The following is a 16,536-nucleotide window of genomic DNA, read 5'->3' on the forward strand; positions in this document are numbered from 1 at the left end:
CTGTAGTTTTCTAAAGGAATAAGGTAGTAGATAAATTTGTAACCCTGAACAATGCTTCCAGAAAGCATGTATTCTTGGTTTTTTTTGCAGTATTTTAAATGTATTTTAATTTGGTAATATTTTATTTCAGTCCCATTCCTAAGATTACCTCTTGTCAGTTATAACAAGCAAGTATGTGGAAGCCCAAGGACCTTTTCTACATATACAAGTAGACCTCATTTAGTAACTGCCTTGTTTAGCAACTGTTCACAGTTATGATGTTGATGAAAAGGTAACTGCGACTTATCATTGCATTATGACTTCTGTAAAGCAAAGAAAAACTGAAAAAATATCATAAGCACAGTTGCGGTTTCACTTCACATCCATTTTGCTTAATGACAATTGCCATCCCAATTGTGGCCACTAAATGAGGACTACTTGTACTGGTTTTGTCCCAGTATGCATCACTTTGCATATTTGGGCAATGGCACAAGGTACATTAGGCAGCAACATTAATTTTGTTTGCAAGCTCAGTGCAAAAATCTCATATTTTGCATTCCTGACTATAGTCTTCAATTTCTTGAATAATTTGTCAGTGGGAAACAAGTGACTACATGAAACAATACTTATGCCAATACTAAATTCCATTACTGTTCCCCTCCATTGCAAAAGCTATTCATAATCTGCTTCTAGGTTTGATTTGCTGTAATCAGCATAGGGATTTGTCCTATAGCTTGCTTAACATGCAGGGGAATACTTTATCTGAACTTAAAAATTATGTGACTGTTATTTCTGTATTTGACCATGACAGAATTCTAAAAAGTTTTTGAGTTGACGTTTTTGTTACAAAAATCAGAGCAATATTTCTTTGCAAGGTTACTTCATGCTTAAAGTTTCAGATCTTAAATTTCTACTCAGTTTGTTATGACTGATATTTTAAGATCCCCATCTTACCAGATACTCGGACTTTTATTTCTAGAAATTATATGTCCGCTGCTTGTATATATCTGAATAAAGAAAATAGCACCAGGTTTTTACTAGTTTTCACTCTTGAAGGAACTGATGAAAATTCTTTTGGATTCAGGTACCAAATAGGCGGACTGGCATTCCCATTTTTGAAAGATTGGCTAGAGAAAAATCTTGGTGGAAATATGGAACATAAAACCACCCCTAAAGTAAGTGAATACATGGGCCGTGTGTGTTTTTTAATCATTAACCTGTAGTAAATTCTTTATATATCATTCAGTTAAAACATAAAACTGCTTATTTTGTCCATTGTCCTTCTGCAACTCTGACATAAAGATTTTTCCCAGCCTTATTGCCGGATGCTAGCTTGTCAGTGAAGATCTGTAGTTGAAAATATAATCTGTTAATTCAAAACTTTTAAAGCACAGATTGCTTGCTTTAAAACTTCTACTTTCATACATTGATAGATTGTTGATTTTAATTTGTTGCAGTATTTCAAGAAGTCTACCTTAGAAAAAGGTTCATTCTTCTGTCTCTGGAGAATAGAAGTGTGGTATAAAAAGTATTAAGAACCGTATCACACATACATTTCTGTTTGTTTAGCAAACAAACAGTTGTTCCTTATTTCTGTGCATCCACCTAAGATCTCCTCCAGAAACTCCTCCAAAGGAATTTTGTGTGAGTGTGATGAGTTGGTAAAATGGGGGAAAAGGTAATTGGTTTGCTAAAAAAGAGATTGCTGGCAAGATGGTCGGAATTGCTTTTCCTGCAGCATATTTGAAAATGATGCTCTTCTGAGGTGATTTCTTTTTTTCTGAATAAATACACTGGAAATTATCTTTTTTTTTTGTTTTAACTTTGAAGACATCCATAAATATCAGTGAAATACCTCCCTCCGTCGCAAGTGAAGAATTTCTCCAAGACCTCCAAAATGCTAAAATTTCATATACACAGGAAGCGGAATCTAGACTTTTTAGAGCCCATGGTAAGCAAAATCAGCATGCACAAAGTAACTTCTTAATTGCTTGCTTTCAACATTTGATGTCTTTATGAGACTTATTTTTACCTTGTATTTCAGGTCATTGCTTATATGAGATTTTTTTGCTCAGGGAAGGAATGTTTAAGCGGGTTCCTGATGTAGTGGTATGGCCAGGTAAGCTATTCAGAATATTTTGTTCATTCTTGCACTTCCCTGTTGTACTTATTACTGAACTTACGTAACAGTATTTTCAATTTTTAAAAAAATGGAATTGAGAAACAATTTATAGAAGTCTCAGAATACGAAGTATGTATTAGAGAAGTAGTCCAGAAATGCAGCCTGGAAATCTGCCAATAATGTTTATGTTGCATGTTGGTTAAACTGTTATAAAAATACAGCCTCTATTTGCAATTGACACTTGCTTTGTATTTTTTCCAAAGTAAAGGGAAGAGGCAAAATTTAGAACACACAGAGTGTCAAACAGTAAAAATACATAAAATAATAAAATGTTATTTCAGCATATAGAAAGCTCCAATTTTTCTGAAAGTCAAATGTAAGTCTTAAAATTACTTGCTTTTGAACATTATTTTTAGACAATTCCTATTAAACAAATGAGTTATAATATTTTCTCTAATGTATGAACATACCTTAATGAAGATTACATTAATTCAAGATGAGCTACTTGGCATTTTCAGTTGTTGCACAAAGGTGTTCAGATGCAAAGTTGAGCAAATTCCATGTGATCATGAGAAGAGTGGCATGTGTTATGTCTTTCCTTCAAGAAGCATGTCATTTTATGATTATCTTGGTTATTGATCCTGCATTATCAAAAACAACGAGCAAAATTTGTAGAAACCTATTTCCAAGATTTGTGATTGTTTATTAACACTGTATGAGAATAGATAATCACCTTATCTAAGTACCATGATTATAAAATTAGTTCAATTAAGAGTTGCTAGCTCTTAGTATAATAGACCAGGGATGGCGAACCTTTTAGAGACCGAGTGCCCCAAAATTGCCCCCTGCCACCGCTCCGCCTCCCACCCTGCCTGCTCTGCCCCCGCCCACCCCCTGCCCCGCTCACCCGCAGGGCCACGCACCACCTCCATGGCCCGCCGCAGATCACCCAGGCAGTCCTGCAGCGCCATGGCAGCCATACCTTCCGCCCACACCCCGCAGCATCATCTGCATGCTATGAAGCACGAGGGCGGAGTCTTGTCTCTGCTGCCCAGCTGCCATGTCCTTGGCTGCATTGCTCTGCGCTGGCTGTGCTCGAGGGCGACTCTCTTCCAGGGGGGCTGCTGATGAGGGGGCCGCGGGGAGAGGCGGGGCTGGGCCGACAACGCGCGTGCCCACAGAGAGGGCTCCGAGTGCCGCCTCTGGCACGTGTGCCATAGGTTCGCCACCACTGTAATAGACTATTTTATTATTTTATTATATTATTTTATTTGTAACATTTATTGGACGCCCATCTTACCACAGGGTAACTCTGGGAGGCTTACAATATTACAAGGAAATCACAAGAAAGTTAGTTTTTCTTAGCATTTTATGTAGAATTTAATTTGCATAATTAAATGAATATTATTCCTGGCATAACTAAAATAACTAAATCCCATTGAAGCTAATGAAATACTCTAATTTTAAAACAGAGGTTGTATCTGTGAAATCAATCAGGGGTTTTCAATGCCTGAAAATTTTGTTGACCATTGGACAGCATACTACAACTCTGCCATTCAACACATTTGATAATCTGCAAACTGCTAGTACGGGAATTATTAGTGACCATAGTCAATTGGAATATAATAATCAGAAATATACTAATTGCCTTAAAATAGAAGGATTCTGTGGAGGCCAAGTAACTTAGAACACCTCTTCAGCCTCAGGGGTGCTGTGCATTCCCTCCCTGAAACTTGGTCTGGGTCCTAAGAGCATGGGCTTTGCAGTTCAAACTTCATGGGAAGCCTTTCCTAGAAGACTTATCAAACTATTAATTTAGATATTAAGAATCAAGCTTCTTTCAAGACTCTTGGACTAGACTGCTTTTTGTTTATTTGAGCTTTTTTGGGGGGGAAATTCTGTTGAATCTACAACTCGATATTTGAACTGTAACAATCAATTCTGTATTGTGATTGGTTAATCCAAGCTACTTTGATGTCATGAATTTTTTAAACAACACGTACATTTTAAAATGTTTATAGTTTGGGCTCAAAGCTGTTTTTTAAAAGGAGGCTAACATCTTATTTTCTCCCATAGTTAATGCTTATTTTGCATTGATGATTCTTTTCAGTCTAAAAGCTGTTAGAAATATTGGTGACTTTATTCTTTTAATACAATTAAGTATTTTAATAAATAGAAAACTGACTTCTAAATGTTTTGGGATTAGCTGCATTATGCAGTAATTTATGTTAAAATATAATATTTTAAACTCTTAATATTTTGTTCATTTTTATAGAATGCCATGATGATGTAGTTAAAATTGTGGAAATAGCCTGCAAGCATAATATTTGTATTATACCTTATGGTGGTAAGTAATAAAGCTATTAACATTTTAAAAAATACCGTAATTGTTTTTTAAGCCAGACTCTAATCTAAAGCACTATTGGGGCATAGTATCTTAAGATATGTCAAATAGAATTTTTTTAGTTTTAATAGTAAATACCTTTTGCCATATGCTATTTTGTTTATGGAAATCCTTATATGTATCTTTTATCTAAATCCCATAAATATTTGGGACTGGGGATTGTTCTCCTTGGTCTCATCCCTACTTTATCCTTTGCTCACATCGAAATTTCATTCATAGCATTCTCTATTCTGTCAGTGGATGTCATAAAATATAATCTAAGGAACTAATACTGAGGTAACAAATGAAATATAAATTGATCTGTTTCTCATATCTGTAGGAGGCACAAGCGTTAGCAGCGGACTTCAGTGTCCTCCTGATGAAAAAAGAACTATTGTTTCACTAGACACTTCACAAATGGTATGTGTACAAAACAGTTTCAAGTGAACTTCACAGAATGTCAGATCATCATCACTCTGGGATCTTTATGCTGAGTAGCTATGTAAATATTTTAATCTGTTTTTTTCATGTTTCAAGCCCATTAGTTCTCACAAGTTATTTGATAAGTATTCTTTAAATTGCATCTCCTGCACCAATAACATGATGAGTTTGTAAAATATTTTCAGTAAGTGATCAGCAGTTTTCCAGTAGGAGCATTCACAATATTGGTCTTGAGAATCAGGATAACTTAAACAATGAGTATTAATCTTGTTAATTGCATTTCATCAATTTAACCTAAAACTTGAAATTTAATGTTGATGTTGTATATATTGATATAGATGTGATGAGAGAAAGTTCCCTCTGGAACCCTCCTTTAGGTTTTTAATGACATCTTCATCAGTTAATTTCAGTAGATTCTGAAATAGCAAAAAGTCTTTATTTAATATATGTGAAGAAGCTGTTAAGCACTCTGCTTACAAGGATCACACAAGGGAACCAATTGATTGGATGTTAGGAAAAAATCTGATTAAAATATCACTTTACATTTTTTGTGAGATCAGATCTATAAGTTGAAACATCATTGCTAGTTGATAGCAGTATGAAATAGGGAATTAGGAGACACCTTTATCATCTCATTTTACATACCATCAAATACACTGGATTTTGTAGCGCTTGTGATTTGAAAAAGTAGGATCCAGATTGTGGTAAACCAGCTGAATCTGATTCATGACCCTGACCATCCAGATTCTTTAATAGTAATCAATGAAAATAAGGCTACAATTTAGATTTGAACTTTGTCAGTGGCAATAAATATTAGAGTAAGCAATTAAATATTTTTAAACCCAGTTTTATATTCCCAGGCTCACTTTGTTGCTGTTTACTGCATAATACCATTTCAGCATTAGTTCACTTAAAAAAAAAAACTTTAGGGTTCAAAACCGATGCAGTAGTTAAAAACATAAAATTCAATCAAGAAAATTGTGAATGTTTTGTCAGAACGAATTAATGTGCTGCCAAGACTGGTTTTTTTAGACTGAGATGTGATTTCATGCATTACTGAAAATATTAATTTATCACATTTCTTTGGATGAAAGCCAACATCCCAGTAGTGGATTTACATTGACAAGCAGGATTTTCTCATCCCTCCTGACGCTACAGATTAGGAGAAGGAGAAGAAAACTGATTTTACCAATTCCATTCTTCTTTGTAAAATCTACTGGTAGGATTGTTCTCTTTCCCCACATATCCTTGAATTGGTAGAAAACAATATTAGCATGAAATGTGCAGTCCATATCCCTTGTGCCTCTCCTTTACCATTGCCTCGGCTTGAAGTAATTGCTAGCTGTCTGGTTTCCCTCCCAGGTTATGAATGACAAAGCCTAAATGATTTTGCATACCTTGAAGCTGTTTTGGGATAGTTGTATGAATAAATGGGAAAATATAACTTTAAGGCTGATCCCTCTAAATACTTAAGGCTTTTTCACACAGAGAGACGGTGGATAAGATGAAGACCATGTTGTAAGAGCATGGTAAAAATTCTTTTATCAAGGAATTATTCTGCAGGGATTAAGTTCTACTGGAGGAACAGTTTTAGAAACCTACATTCTAGAAAAGCAGGTTAGGTCTGGCCCCAGTTCAAAGTTTAGTATTCATAATATTACTTTCATAGATGGATATCAGAGTATAAAATAAGGGAGACACTTACGCAAAAGAGTTTAAAATTGATCTGAGTCTACCACTTCCTTCTTGAAAATCATGTCTTGAACAAGACTGAATGTAAGAAATAAAATAATTTCTGCTACTGTAACTTTTTCACTATTCTGAAGGCCTTGTCTTTGGTATATTGTCACTTTAAAATTATTTTGACATCTGTGGTTAATTGAAATAAGATGAAATTTGATTTCAACCTCATCTCATTAATTCCTTAATTCTTAAAAGAATCTATGGATTCTAATTTCTGACTGATGTTTTTCTCCTCATATGTGCAATTTCAGCAATGCAAATAGACAGGATGCATTCATCTTCTTGTCTCTATTGATTTATTGTCTTTATAGCTATGCAAAACTCTGCCTTCAGAAATAGAACATTCAATTCCTGGAATGGTGGGGTTTTCACATAATTAATGCCTACTGTTGTACTAATCACTGATTTTAACTGTGTTTTGTTAAATAATTAAATGTAAGTATTTTTCACAAGTCTTTTTTTTTTTTTTTTGTAATAGAACAGGATTCACTGGATAGATGAGAAAAATTTAACTGCTCACGTTGATGCTGGCATTGTTGGCCAAGACTTGGAAAAACAGGTATCACCAACCTATCCCTTTGAGAATGCTGGTATTTTTATAGCTCCAAATATACTGCCATATATTGGCTCATAAAGTAAATATGTTTGAACAGTTATGCCTATTATATTCAGGCTAATGGCAGTTGCTATGTTATTAATTTTTCTGTTTATTTTAATCTTAGCAGATATAACATGAATGTTAAAAATTGGCTTTTTCTGTCACTGACCAGAAACAATATTGTCACTATCTTTGGGGACATTTCTATCATCTTCCATTTAGCTCCAGAATAAGCTATCATCTTGAAGAAAGTTATGCAGTCACATAATGAAATATGGGTATTAAGTAGAATGGCTTATTAAAAGAACAAAAGGCTCTTATTAAAATAAAATGTTTGACACTTTTGTAGTAGTAATGAATTCTGGTTTAAATAACATGTACTTTGGGAATCTACAACCTAATTGTGAATTCATGGTACATTTAGTGGTACCTTTGCCCAGACTCTCTTCAAAGGATATTAAATGTTTGAAGTTTTCTTTTTTAAAAAAACAATTGGGACGAATTATGTAATGGTGGTTATGTGGATCCCCTGATTTAGAATTCTGATACCATACAGCAGGCCTTTCCTACTTGCCAAATAGATGAAGAAACAGAAAGCTAGGGCAATTTCTTAGATGACATGTCTTGTTGATCTTGATAGGTAGGTATGTTCATATCAAAGTAGACAGTCCCTAGATAATCAGGTCCAAGGACGTTTTGGGCTTTAAAGGTGAACATCAATGCCTTAAATTGTGTCTCCCATCTTTACACAAAAGGTCAAGTATTTCAATATACCTTGTTTAGCAACCACAATTGGTAGTTGTTAAGCAGCATGGTCACTAAGTGAAACCATGACTGTCCTTATGATCTTATTTCAGTTTTCCTTTGCTTTAGAGACCTGCAAAGATTGTAAGTGCAAGAACTGGTTGCACAGTTATTTTTTCATGATTGCCTTTACTGTGAATGGTCGCTAAACAAGGACTACCTGTAGGCGTATTTTACCTCTAGAATTGCCTAGCTGCAATATATTTACTCTTTTGGGGAACTTTCCAATAGTCTTCTCAGGTAATCCTGAGAAGATTACATTCCAGTGGTCTACCTAGGTCAGGGGTAGGCAACCTTGGCTCTTTTATGACTTGTGGACTTCAACTCCCAGAATTCCTGAGCCAGCATGGAATTCTGGGAGTTGAAGTCCGCGAGTCATAAAAGAGCCAAGGTTGCCTACCCCTGGTCTAAGTGAAGTAACTTTTCAAGCATTTCCGAAACTGAACTTTGCAGTGGAAGTTAAGGCAGCAGCTAAAAATGGTTAAAATAATGGGTTGTTGTTGTTTTTTAATTTTAGCTTGGTGAAAGTGGTTATTGTACAGGCCATGAACCAGATTCGATGGAATTTAGTACTCTTGGAGGATGGGTAGCCACCCGAGCATCAGGCATGAAGAAAAATGTTTATGGAAATATTGAAGATCTGGTAAACATATTCTATAATTCTTTTTTTTTTCAAAAATTAACTTCTGCATTTGTATTTTTCTGTTACTAATGAATATTAGCTGATACGCAGAAAAAACCATTAATGTAATTTAGTGGTTGACAAATATACTGATCTGCGTTTTGGGGTTTGGGAGGAAAAGAATTAAGGGGGCACCCAAAAATTTTTACTAGATATTTTCTTTAGTGTAATACAAACTTCTGTGTGATCAGTTTCTCCTTTGTTTCTATCTACAGTGGCAAAATAGGATGTAGATTATTTTTTCCTCAGAATTTAATATTTTAATATGCATATTTTATATACTCTCATTTATATGTAGTACTAAGCAGACTCTCTATTTTATACAGGTGGTTCATATAAAAATGGTAACACCCAAAGGCGTAATCCAAAAAAATTGTCAAGGACCACGCATGTCAACAGGACCTGACATTCATCATTTCATTTTAGGATCTGAAGGTATAATTTTTTAAAATTTGCAATACTTTTCATGCTTTTCACATATTTCTATAACACGATATTTAACTAATACTTCTGATTGAAGGAACAGGAATTTTACTAAACTATGCGATCATGGACATTTGCAAAGTTTTTCAGCAAAATATGGAGTGCAGCAATACACTGTTACGCCATAAGCTCTGCCCTTTTTTCTACTTGCATGCACATATAAAAGGGAACAGGCCCTGTGTCACAATAGGCCAGTGTTGCTGTGGTCATTCTGCCCACATGTCTCTTACTTCCTGCAAGTGCCACTGTGGTCATCTAACTCATACAATTCAACACAAAACAGCATAGCTCTGTTTTGTGAGCCTAACAATGGATATATTAGGAAGGAGCTAGATACATTTCCATGAGGTAGCATTCTGCTCAATAGTTTAACACTGATACTTGGAGATATCAAGTTGCAGTCTCAATTGTAAAGCCTTAATATGTTTGATGCCTGAACCAAATAAACATATTGAGGAATAATTAGCACAAATTAATGACTAGTCAGATTTAATAACTCTCGGTTGGAGGAGTCCCTGCGGATTATATTCTGCTAGTTGTTGCCGACTATAGGGGGCAGTGCTCATCTCCATTTCAAGGCCATTGAACCAGCGCTGTCCAAAGACATTTCCACAGTCATGTGGCCAGTATGATGTCATGGAGCGTTGTTACCTTCCCGTATACTTATTTGTCTACTTGCATTTACATGCTTTCTAACTGCTAGGTTGGCAGAAGCTGGGATGAGGATGAGAGCTCATCCTGTCGCATGGAACTCAGGTCTCAAACCTGGGCTGCTGGCTTTCTAGCCAACAAGCCGAATGTTTTAACCACTAAGACACCATGCCGCCCTCTCAGTTGAAGTGATTTGAATAAATAGCATGGTTCAGTCATTGTGCAAAACCATGCTTTATTTAATCATGGTTTCAACAAGCTGTATGATCAGAGTTACACTTAGCCATAAAGTAACATTTACAAATCACAATTGCAGAATTCACTTACTGGATTAAGCCAGAATAAAATCATATATATGCATCACCACACAGCCACTGTAATTCATGTGGTTTCTAATGTTGATTGGATTTTGAAACAGGTGTTAATTTATTGGGCATCAACACACCCAATTATTGGGCATCAACATACCCATTAGAAAGAGTACAGAGAAGAGCAACAAAGATGATTAGGGGACTGGAGGCTAAAGCATATAAGGAAAGGCTGTTGGAATTGGGTATGTCTAGTTTAATGAAGAGAAGGACGAGGGGGGACACGATAGAAGTATTCCAATATCTCAGGGGCTGCCACAAAGAAGAGGGAGTCAAGCTATTTTCCAAGGCGCCTGAAGGCAGGACAAGAAGCAACGGATGGAAACTAATCAAGGAGCGAAGCAACCTAGAACTAAGGAGAAACTTCCTGACAGTTAGAATAATTAACCAGTGGAACAACCTGCCTCCAGAAGTGGTGAATGCTCCAACACTGGAAGTTTTTAAGAAGAGACTGGACAGCCATTTGTCTGAAATGGTATAGGGTTTCCTGCCTGAGCAGGGGGTTGGACTAGATGACCTCCAAGGTTCCTTCCAACTATTATTATTATTATTATTATTATTATTATTATTATTATTATTATTATTATTATCATCATCATCATCATCATCATCATCATCATCATCATCATCATCATCATTATTATTATTATTATTATTATTATTATTATTATTATTATTATTATTATTATACTACTTTTGTGAGCTCATTTGCAATTTGCATAGACCTGCAAATGTTTCTTTCTGAAATACGTCTATTTTTTCTTTCTAGTCAGAAGCCATTTCCATTTTAAATAACTGATATTCACCATTAAAAATACTAGAAAACATATTTAGATATTTTGCTTATACAAAACAGTGTGCAATATTCTCATTTTAATGAGTGCTAGAGCAGTACTTTGTGCTGGATCCTTTGACAAATCTATTTCACATGTCGAGTTTAAGTTACATTTCAGAGGATTAAATAACAATTGTAATATTGTATAAAACATTTAGTCTTATATATGCTATAGGGAATAAATACTATTATATTTGGAAGGCTAATCCTCACAATTCCCTGTACATTTTCATTTAGAGCTTTAAGGATGGAAAATATTGAAAGAAATAAACTACACTATTGTGTGGTTTTCATTTTTTAATGATTTTAAATAATATGTGGAATAAGATTTTGGATATAGATACGAAATCATAAAATTCTCTATATCTTTCAGCTGCAATAGCAAAATGATTATTTTCCTCTTTTTATAAAGGAATCCTTGGAGTGATAACAGAAGTTACAATAAAAATTCGACCAGTCCCTGAATACCAAAAGTACGGCTCTGTAGTATTTCCAAACTTTGAGAAAGGGGTGGCCTGTTTAAGAGAAATAGCAAAGCAGGTAAAGTAATCTTCTCTTCAAATCGTATTTAATTGCACTTTTTAAAAAGCTGCAGTATCAAGTAGTTTCACTAGATGGCATGCTTGTGCCCTACTCTACTTGCCTCTCAGGCTGAGGAATATGTTTAAAACTGCAGTTCAGTAACGTAATCAGTTCCAACAGAGGGCTAGGTAAAATGTTTAAATTTACGTTTTTGAGAATTGATCTCTTGATGCCACAAATAATAAATATAGAATTATTTCTTGTGTCAATATGGTTTCAATATTTAAACAGTTTAGTTCCTTTTTTATAAAAAAAACAATTCTTGCCTTATTATTTAAAACAACCTTAAAGTGGAAGAGAGATAATGCAGATTAAGCCACTGAGTAAATTTTACCAAAATTAATCCTGAGTATTTTAAATCCAGTTTATATCAAATCAAACTATACTTCAGTATGATTAAACCTGGAAGTACAAAACTATTATTGTTTGCATGTTATGTTTGGAGTAGAGTTACGCTACTTAAAATATAAAGTGTCCTCTTCTAGGAACAACATATTATTGTAGCATCAGTTATTTTATTGTGTTTTTAAAAAATTATTAAACTTATTATGCAATACTGAGTGAACTGAGTAAAAGGGTAAAACTGCAGTGCTTTCTATTAGTGTTATAAAAGGATTTATATGGTGATTGTATGGCTGAACAATTTGTAGTTGAGTGTATTAAAATATTTTAATGTATTTAATTATATCCCTTTGAACTCTCTTATTCTGATAAATCCAAGGAATTAAAACACAAGAAGGAAAGGGATAAGCAGACAAATTTTCAGAGTAGAAAAGGCTTTCCATTTATTTCCATTATTACATTAAAATCAGTATTTTTTTTATAAAAGCATAGGTAATATAACTCTGAAATAGAGACCAATGGGATGCATGAAATAAATCCATAATATGAGGATAAAGGCAAAGCACTTTTGAAGATAAATTATTTTCCTTAGTTCAAAAAAATGTTACTGACAATTTGGTGTTTCATGCTTACACTTTTTTGGGAGGGAAAGGGCTTTAGCTCAAGTTTCTTAACATGGATACAGAGTATTAATAAAGAGAAGAAAACCAAAATAATAGTAAATAGTTCTTTATCACAATGGTAGAGTATGCTGAAGGATATAAGATTGTCCTCTCCTTGTTTATTTTGTTATTAGCATTACAGTAGAACTATTGGCAATCAGACTAGATCAGGCAAAAAAAAAAAATGCCAGGAGTAAAATTAGCAATGTAAGAACCTAAATTGTAATTATTTGCTGATTATGTTGTATTTACAATTACTTAACACAGCCTCTGTTTTATTAATGTTAATGAATGTATGCAGCAATATAATTTGGTACAAGGTTACTAGAATAATTTCAAAAAACTCAAATGCTGACAACGAAACTTAGCAGAAGAAGAAAAGTAAAACAATAAGATTCTTTTTTTAAAAAGTATCTATTATGTTAGAAAAGTATAATAGCAGATATTTCTAGATGGAAAAACTAAATCTATCTTGGTTAGGAAGAATTGCCCCTATTAAAATGAATATTTTACCCAGAATCAATTTTCTTTTTCAATCAATTCTAACATATATATAAAATAAAGTTTTAAGTGACTAATATAAACAAACAATGAATTACAAAGACCAACAATTTAAATTCAAGATTTTGCAAGATTCAAGTGAGCAAAGTAGATTAGAAACTTCAAATTTCAAGCAGCATCCTTATTTTAAAATGTAATAATGATATTTACTTTTTTAAAGTACTATAATATATTCTATAATAGATAGGTAATTAATGATATATTTTAAAGCTGAAATCTCCCAGACATTGTAGATCTTTTGTTTACTTCTTTGTATTTTATTCGTTTTTTCTTGTCTTTTATTTATTTTAATTTATATTCCTTTCAGATATCTAATTAAACAAAGGTCTCCTTCCCCATTTCTAATTTTTCCATAATACCAGATCTTATACTACTCTGTCTCCCAAACCTCAGGGACATTTTTGGGAAAGACAGAATACAGTACATGGAAATATATGTTTTATCCTTTCTCCTCTCTAATCTTGAACAGCTCTGTATTCTTTAAATGCTCAAATCTTCCTTTGTCTTTTCATTACTTTTACATGACTTTTATTCTTTATTGCTCTGGTCACCTTTTGACTATTTTTAAATTGTAATACCCTTTTTTACAAGTATGACTTCTTTGAGTGAAACTTAACATTATCCAAGCGTATTTTCTTTTCCCTGCCTGCAGTTGCGATTCCAGGCATCCTACCTTAAAATCTGTTCAAGGGAGCCATCTGATTCTCCAGTGCAGATTTTAAAGGATAGATGGCAGATTATAGAGGGAGAGCAAATTACGCAAATATATCTTTTACTGTTTGACCAAGGTTGAATTCATCCTTCAGAATTAAGCAATGGTTTTTCTTTGCTATCAAATTTCGGAAATGTTTTTTAACCTGTTAAAATTAACTTTTATTTACGATATGGCATTATATTTTCGAAAGTGTTCTCCTCAAACAATTATAGTCAACTGTGGTTCAATGCAGTATTAAAAATCTTTTATGATACTGAATCTCAGATATATTTGAATTATCTGCAATTTATTTAAAAGGCCAAATATAACAATATATTATGGTTCAAATTTTAAAAATCCTCCCAGTGTTGAGGAATTATCGAATATCTTTTTACTGAATGATGAAACCGCTTTGCAGAAGTTCAGTGTTTAATAGTTGATTGGACAGTAGTACTTTTTCCCGTGCCAGCTTTTTTTTCTGGCACATTGATACAATTTAATTTGTATTTTTCATCACTAATCTTTATTCTTTTCCCATAGCGATGTGCTCCTGCATCCATTCGCCTGATGGACAATGTACAGTTTCAGTTTGGTAGGTTTTTTACTAAATATTTAGGAATTGTTTTGGTAAAAGTACTAAGTATTCTGTAATCAGACCTTCCTTAATTGTAAGTAGTGAATTAAAAACAGCATCCTAGAATTCATAGTCTATTATTCCCGTACTTACTTCGTGCGCTGCAACTTTCTACTGTCTTTCCATCTGATGTCAATTGTCATAGCTCATTTTTGCAGTCAAGATTCAAAGAACTATCCAGCTTATCACAAAACGACAACATGGGGCATGTGTTTTTGTCACTGCAATAGCTAATGATATCTACCAAATTATTTTTATAAGTAATTTTTTTTGCTTTTAAAAAATGTCAAAAATCACACACAAGTTGCTCAAGTTCTTAAACACATCCTAAAGAATTCCTTTAATGTCAGGCTTGGTAAATTGTAACCCAGCATTGCAATCAGGAAACTAAGACATGATGTGTAAGTCATTCTCAGTAACTTACTACAGTAAAGAGGTAGCCATCACTACATTTGTTCCAGCATTTACTGTTATCTGTTAATAACCAGTAAGTGGTTTGCTGAAATTCAAATATTGCTAAAACATGCCAGGACTGTAATATTAATTTGTTAATTCGATTAATCAGGTTAAAATCTCTTGAACAGCTAATTGGAACAAGTACTTGATCATGCAACAAACTTTTTTTTAAAAAAAATATTTCAGTGTGCAATCCCAGATTTAGTCACAGATCTACTTACAGGCTTTAGAAAGGAAAATAAGTATTATTCCACTTGGAGCAGATGACCTATGAGAAACATACATGCTGCTGGATAATCCTCTACTTTTAAAAAGCTCTGTTAGCATCAGCATTCTACTGATAGGGTTGCAATTGTATGGCACTTGCAATATTCTAATCCCTCTTTGTGTTTTGATGTACTTGAAGAATAGGCGAGGCCTAGAGTGATTATTTTTAACCTTCTCATTTTTCCCTCACTATCTTTTTCGAAGGGAGGAGTGAAGAATGGACCAATACTTTTTACCGTTCTGTCATTTGTTTGTTTTCAGGGGTTTCACTTCAGAGAATCACATCCTCGTCGTTATTACCATTTTCAGACAAGTAATTTTCGAATTCTTTCATTAACTTGAATCGACTTCATATAGGCAAGTATGAGTAAGCACAGATTGCAATAAAACCTTTTACCTCATGCTCAGTGCTAGTTGTGATTTCCCCCCCCCCAAAAAAAACCCCTGGGAATGTGGAGGAGAATTAAGTTCCACATTTTCTGCTTGCTTGAGTCTTTATAAGGCTATCATACAATTATACAAGAGAATGTAAATCCAGGAAGTAGGCCAGTATAATGTACTGTATAATTTACATATTATGAAACCCTAGATCAAGAAGTTGAAGTTCATACAAAAATGCTTTGTTTCACCCTACATCTTAAAATTTTCTTGGTTTGAAGTACATCTGTACATATTGCATTGTATACAATAGAAATATATTGCAGACATTTCCATTATGCATATAGTATTATTATTATTATTGTTATTATTATTATTATTATTATTATTATTATTATTATTACTATTATCATCATCATCATCTTTTATTCATTAAACATGAACCTCAGTCAACTGAACATTCAAACTGGCTGGCGCGGATGGTTGACATGGGTTGCTACCAGCATCCTAGGTGTCAACCAGGTATTTCCTTAAAATATAAGATGTTCCGAGTAGCGCAGTTTTTTGTAACATTGCTGGAGTTATTTCAGGAAGCTGCAGTTTCTTGATGTAGTTTGCAAAGTTTTTGGACATAGTTCCCAGTGCCCCGATGACAATGGGTACCACTGTTGTTGTTTATTTATTTATTTATTTATTTATTTGATTTGTATCCCGCCCTTCTCCTTACCGGACTCAGGGCGGCTGACAGCCTTATAAAACCAATATTACAATAAATACCAATTTAAAACCAGATTAAAAGGAAATATTTGCAATGGCCTAATAATTAAAATTTCCCTTAAAAACCCCACTAAAATTCCCTAGGCCAATCCCG

The 16,536-nt window shown here is 33.9% G+C and overlaps 1 protein-coding gene across 1 annotated transcript in view; it reads left to right on the forward strand.

Moving 5' to 3' along the window:
- The window catches only part of AGPS (alkylglycerone phosphate synthase), a 61,749-nt gene that overhangs the window by 19,853 nt on the left and 25,360 nt on the right, over window positions 1-16,536 (forward strand). Inside the window, exons 3-12 of the mRNA XM_015814974.2 lie at window positions 1,064-1,154; window positions 1,810-1,930; window positions 2,024-2,098; window positions 4,377-4,448; window positions 4,825-4,904; window positions 7,147-7,227; window positions 8,588-8,713; window positions 9,079-9,187; window positions 11,502-11,629; window positions 14,471-14,522. Coding sequence (XP_015670460.1) covers window positions 1,064-1,154; window positions 1,810-1,930; window positions 2,024-2,098; window positions 4,377-4,448; window positions 4,825-4,904; window positions 7,147-7,227; window positions 8,588-8,713; window positions 9,079-9,187; window positions 11,502-11,629; window positions 14,471-14,522 — 935 coding nt within the window. The remainder of the gene's footprint in view (window positions 1-1,063; window positions 1,155-1,809; window positions 1,931-2,023; window positions 2,099-4,376; window positions 4,449-4,824; window positions 4,905-7,146; window positions 7,228-8,587; window positions 8,714-9,078; window positions 9,188-11,501; window positions 11,630-14,470; window positions 14,523-16,536) is intronic.

Source organism: Protobothrops mucrosquamatus, unplaced genomic scaffold (genome assembly GCF_001527695.2).
Source record: "Protobothrops mucrosquamatus isolate PMUCROS unplaced genomic scaffold, P.Mucros_1.0 scaffold301, whole genome shotgun sequence".
NCBI lineage: Eukaryota > Metazoa > Chordata > Lepidosauria > Squamata > Viperidae > Protobothrops > Protobothrops mucrosquamatus.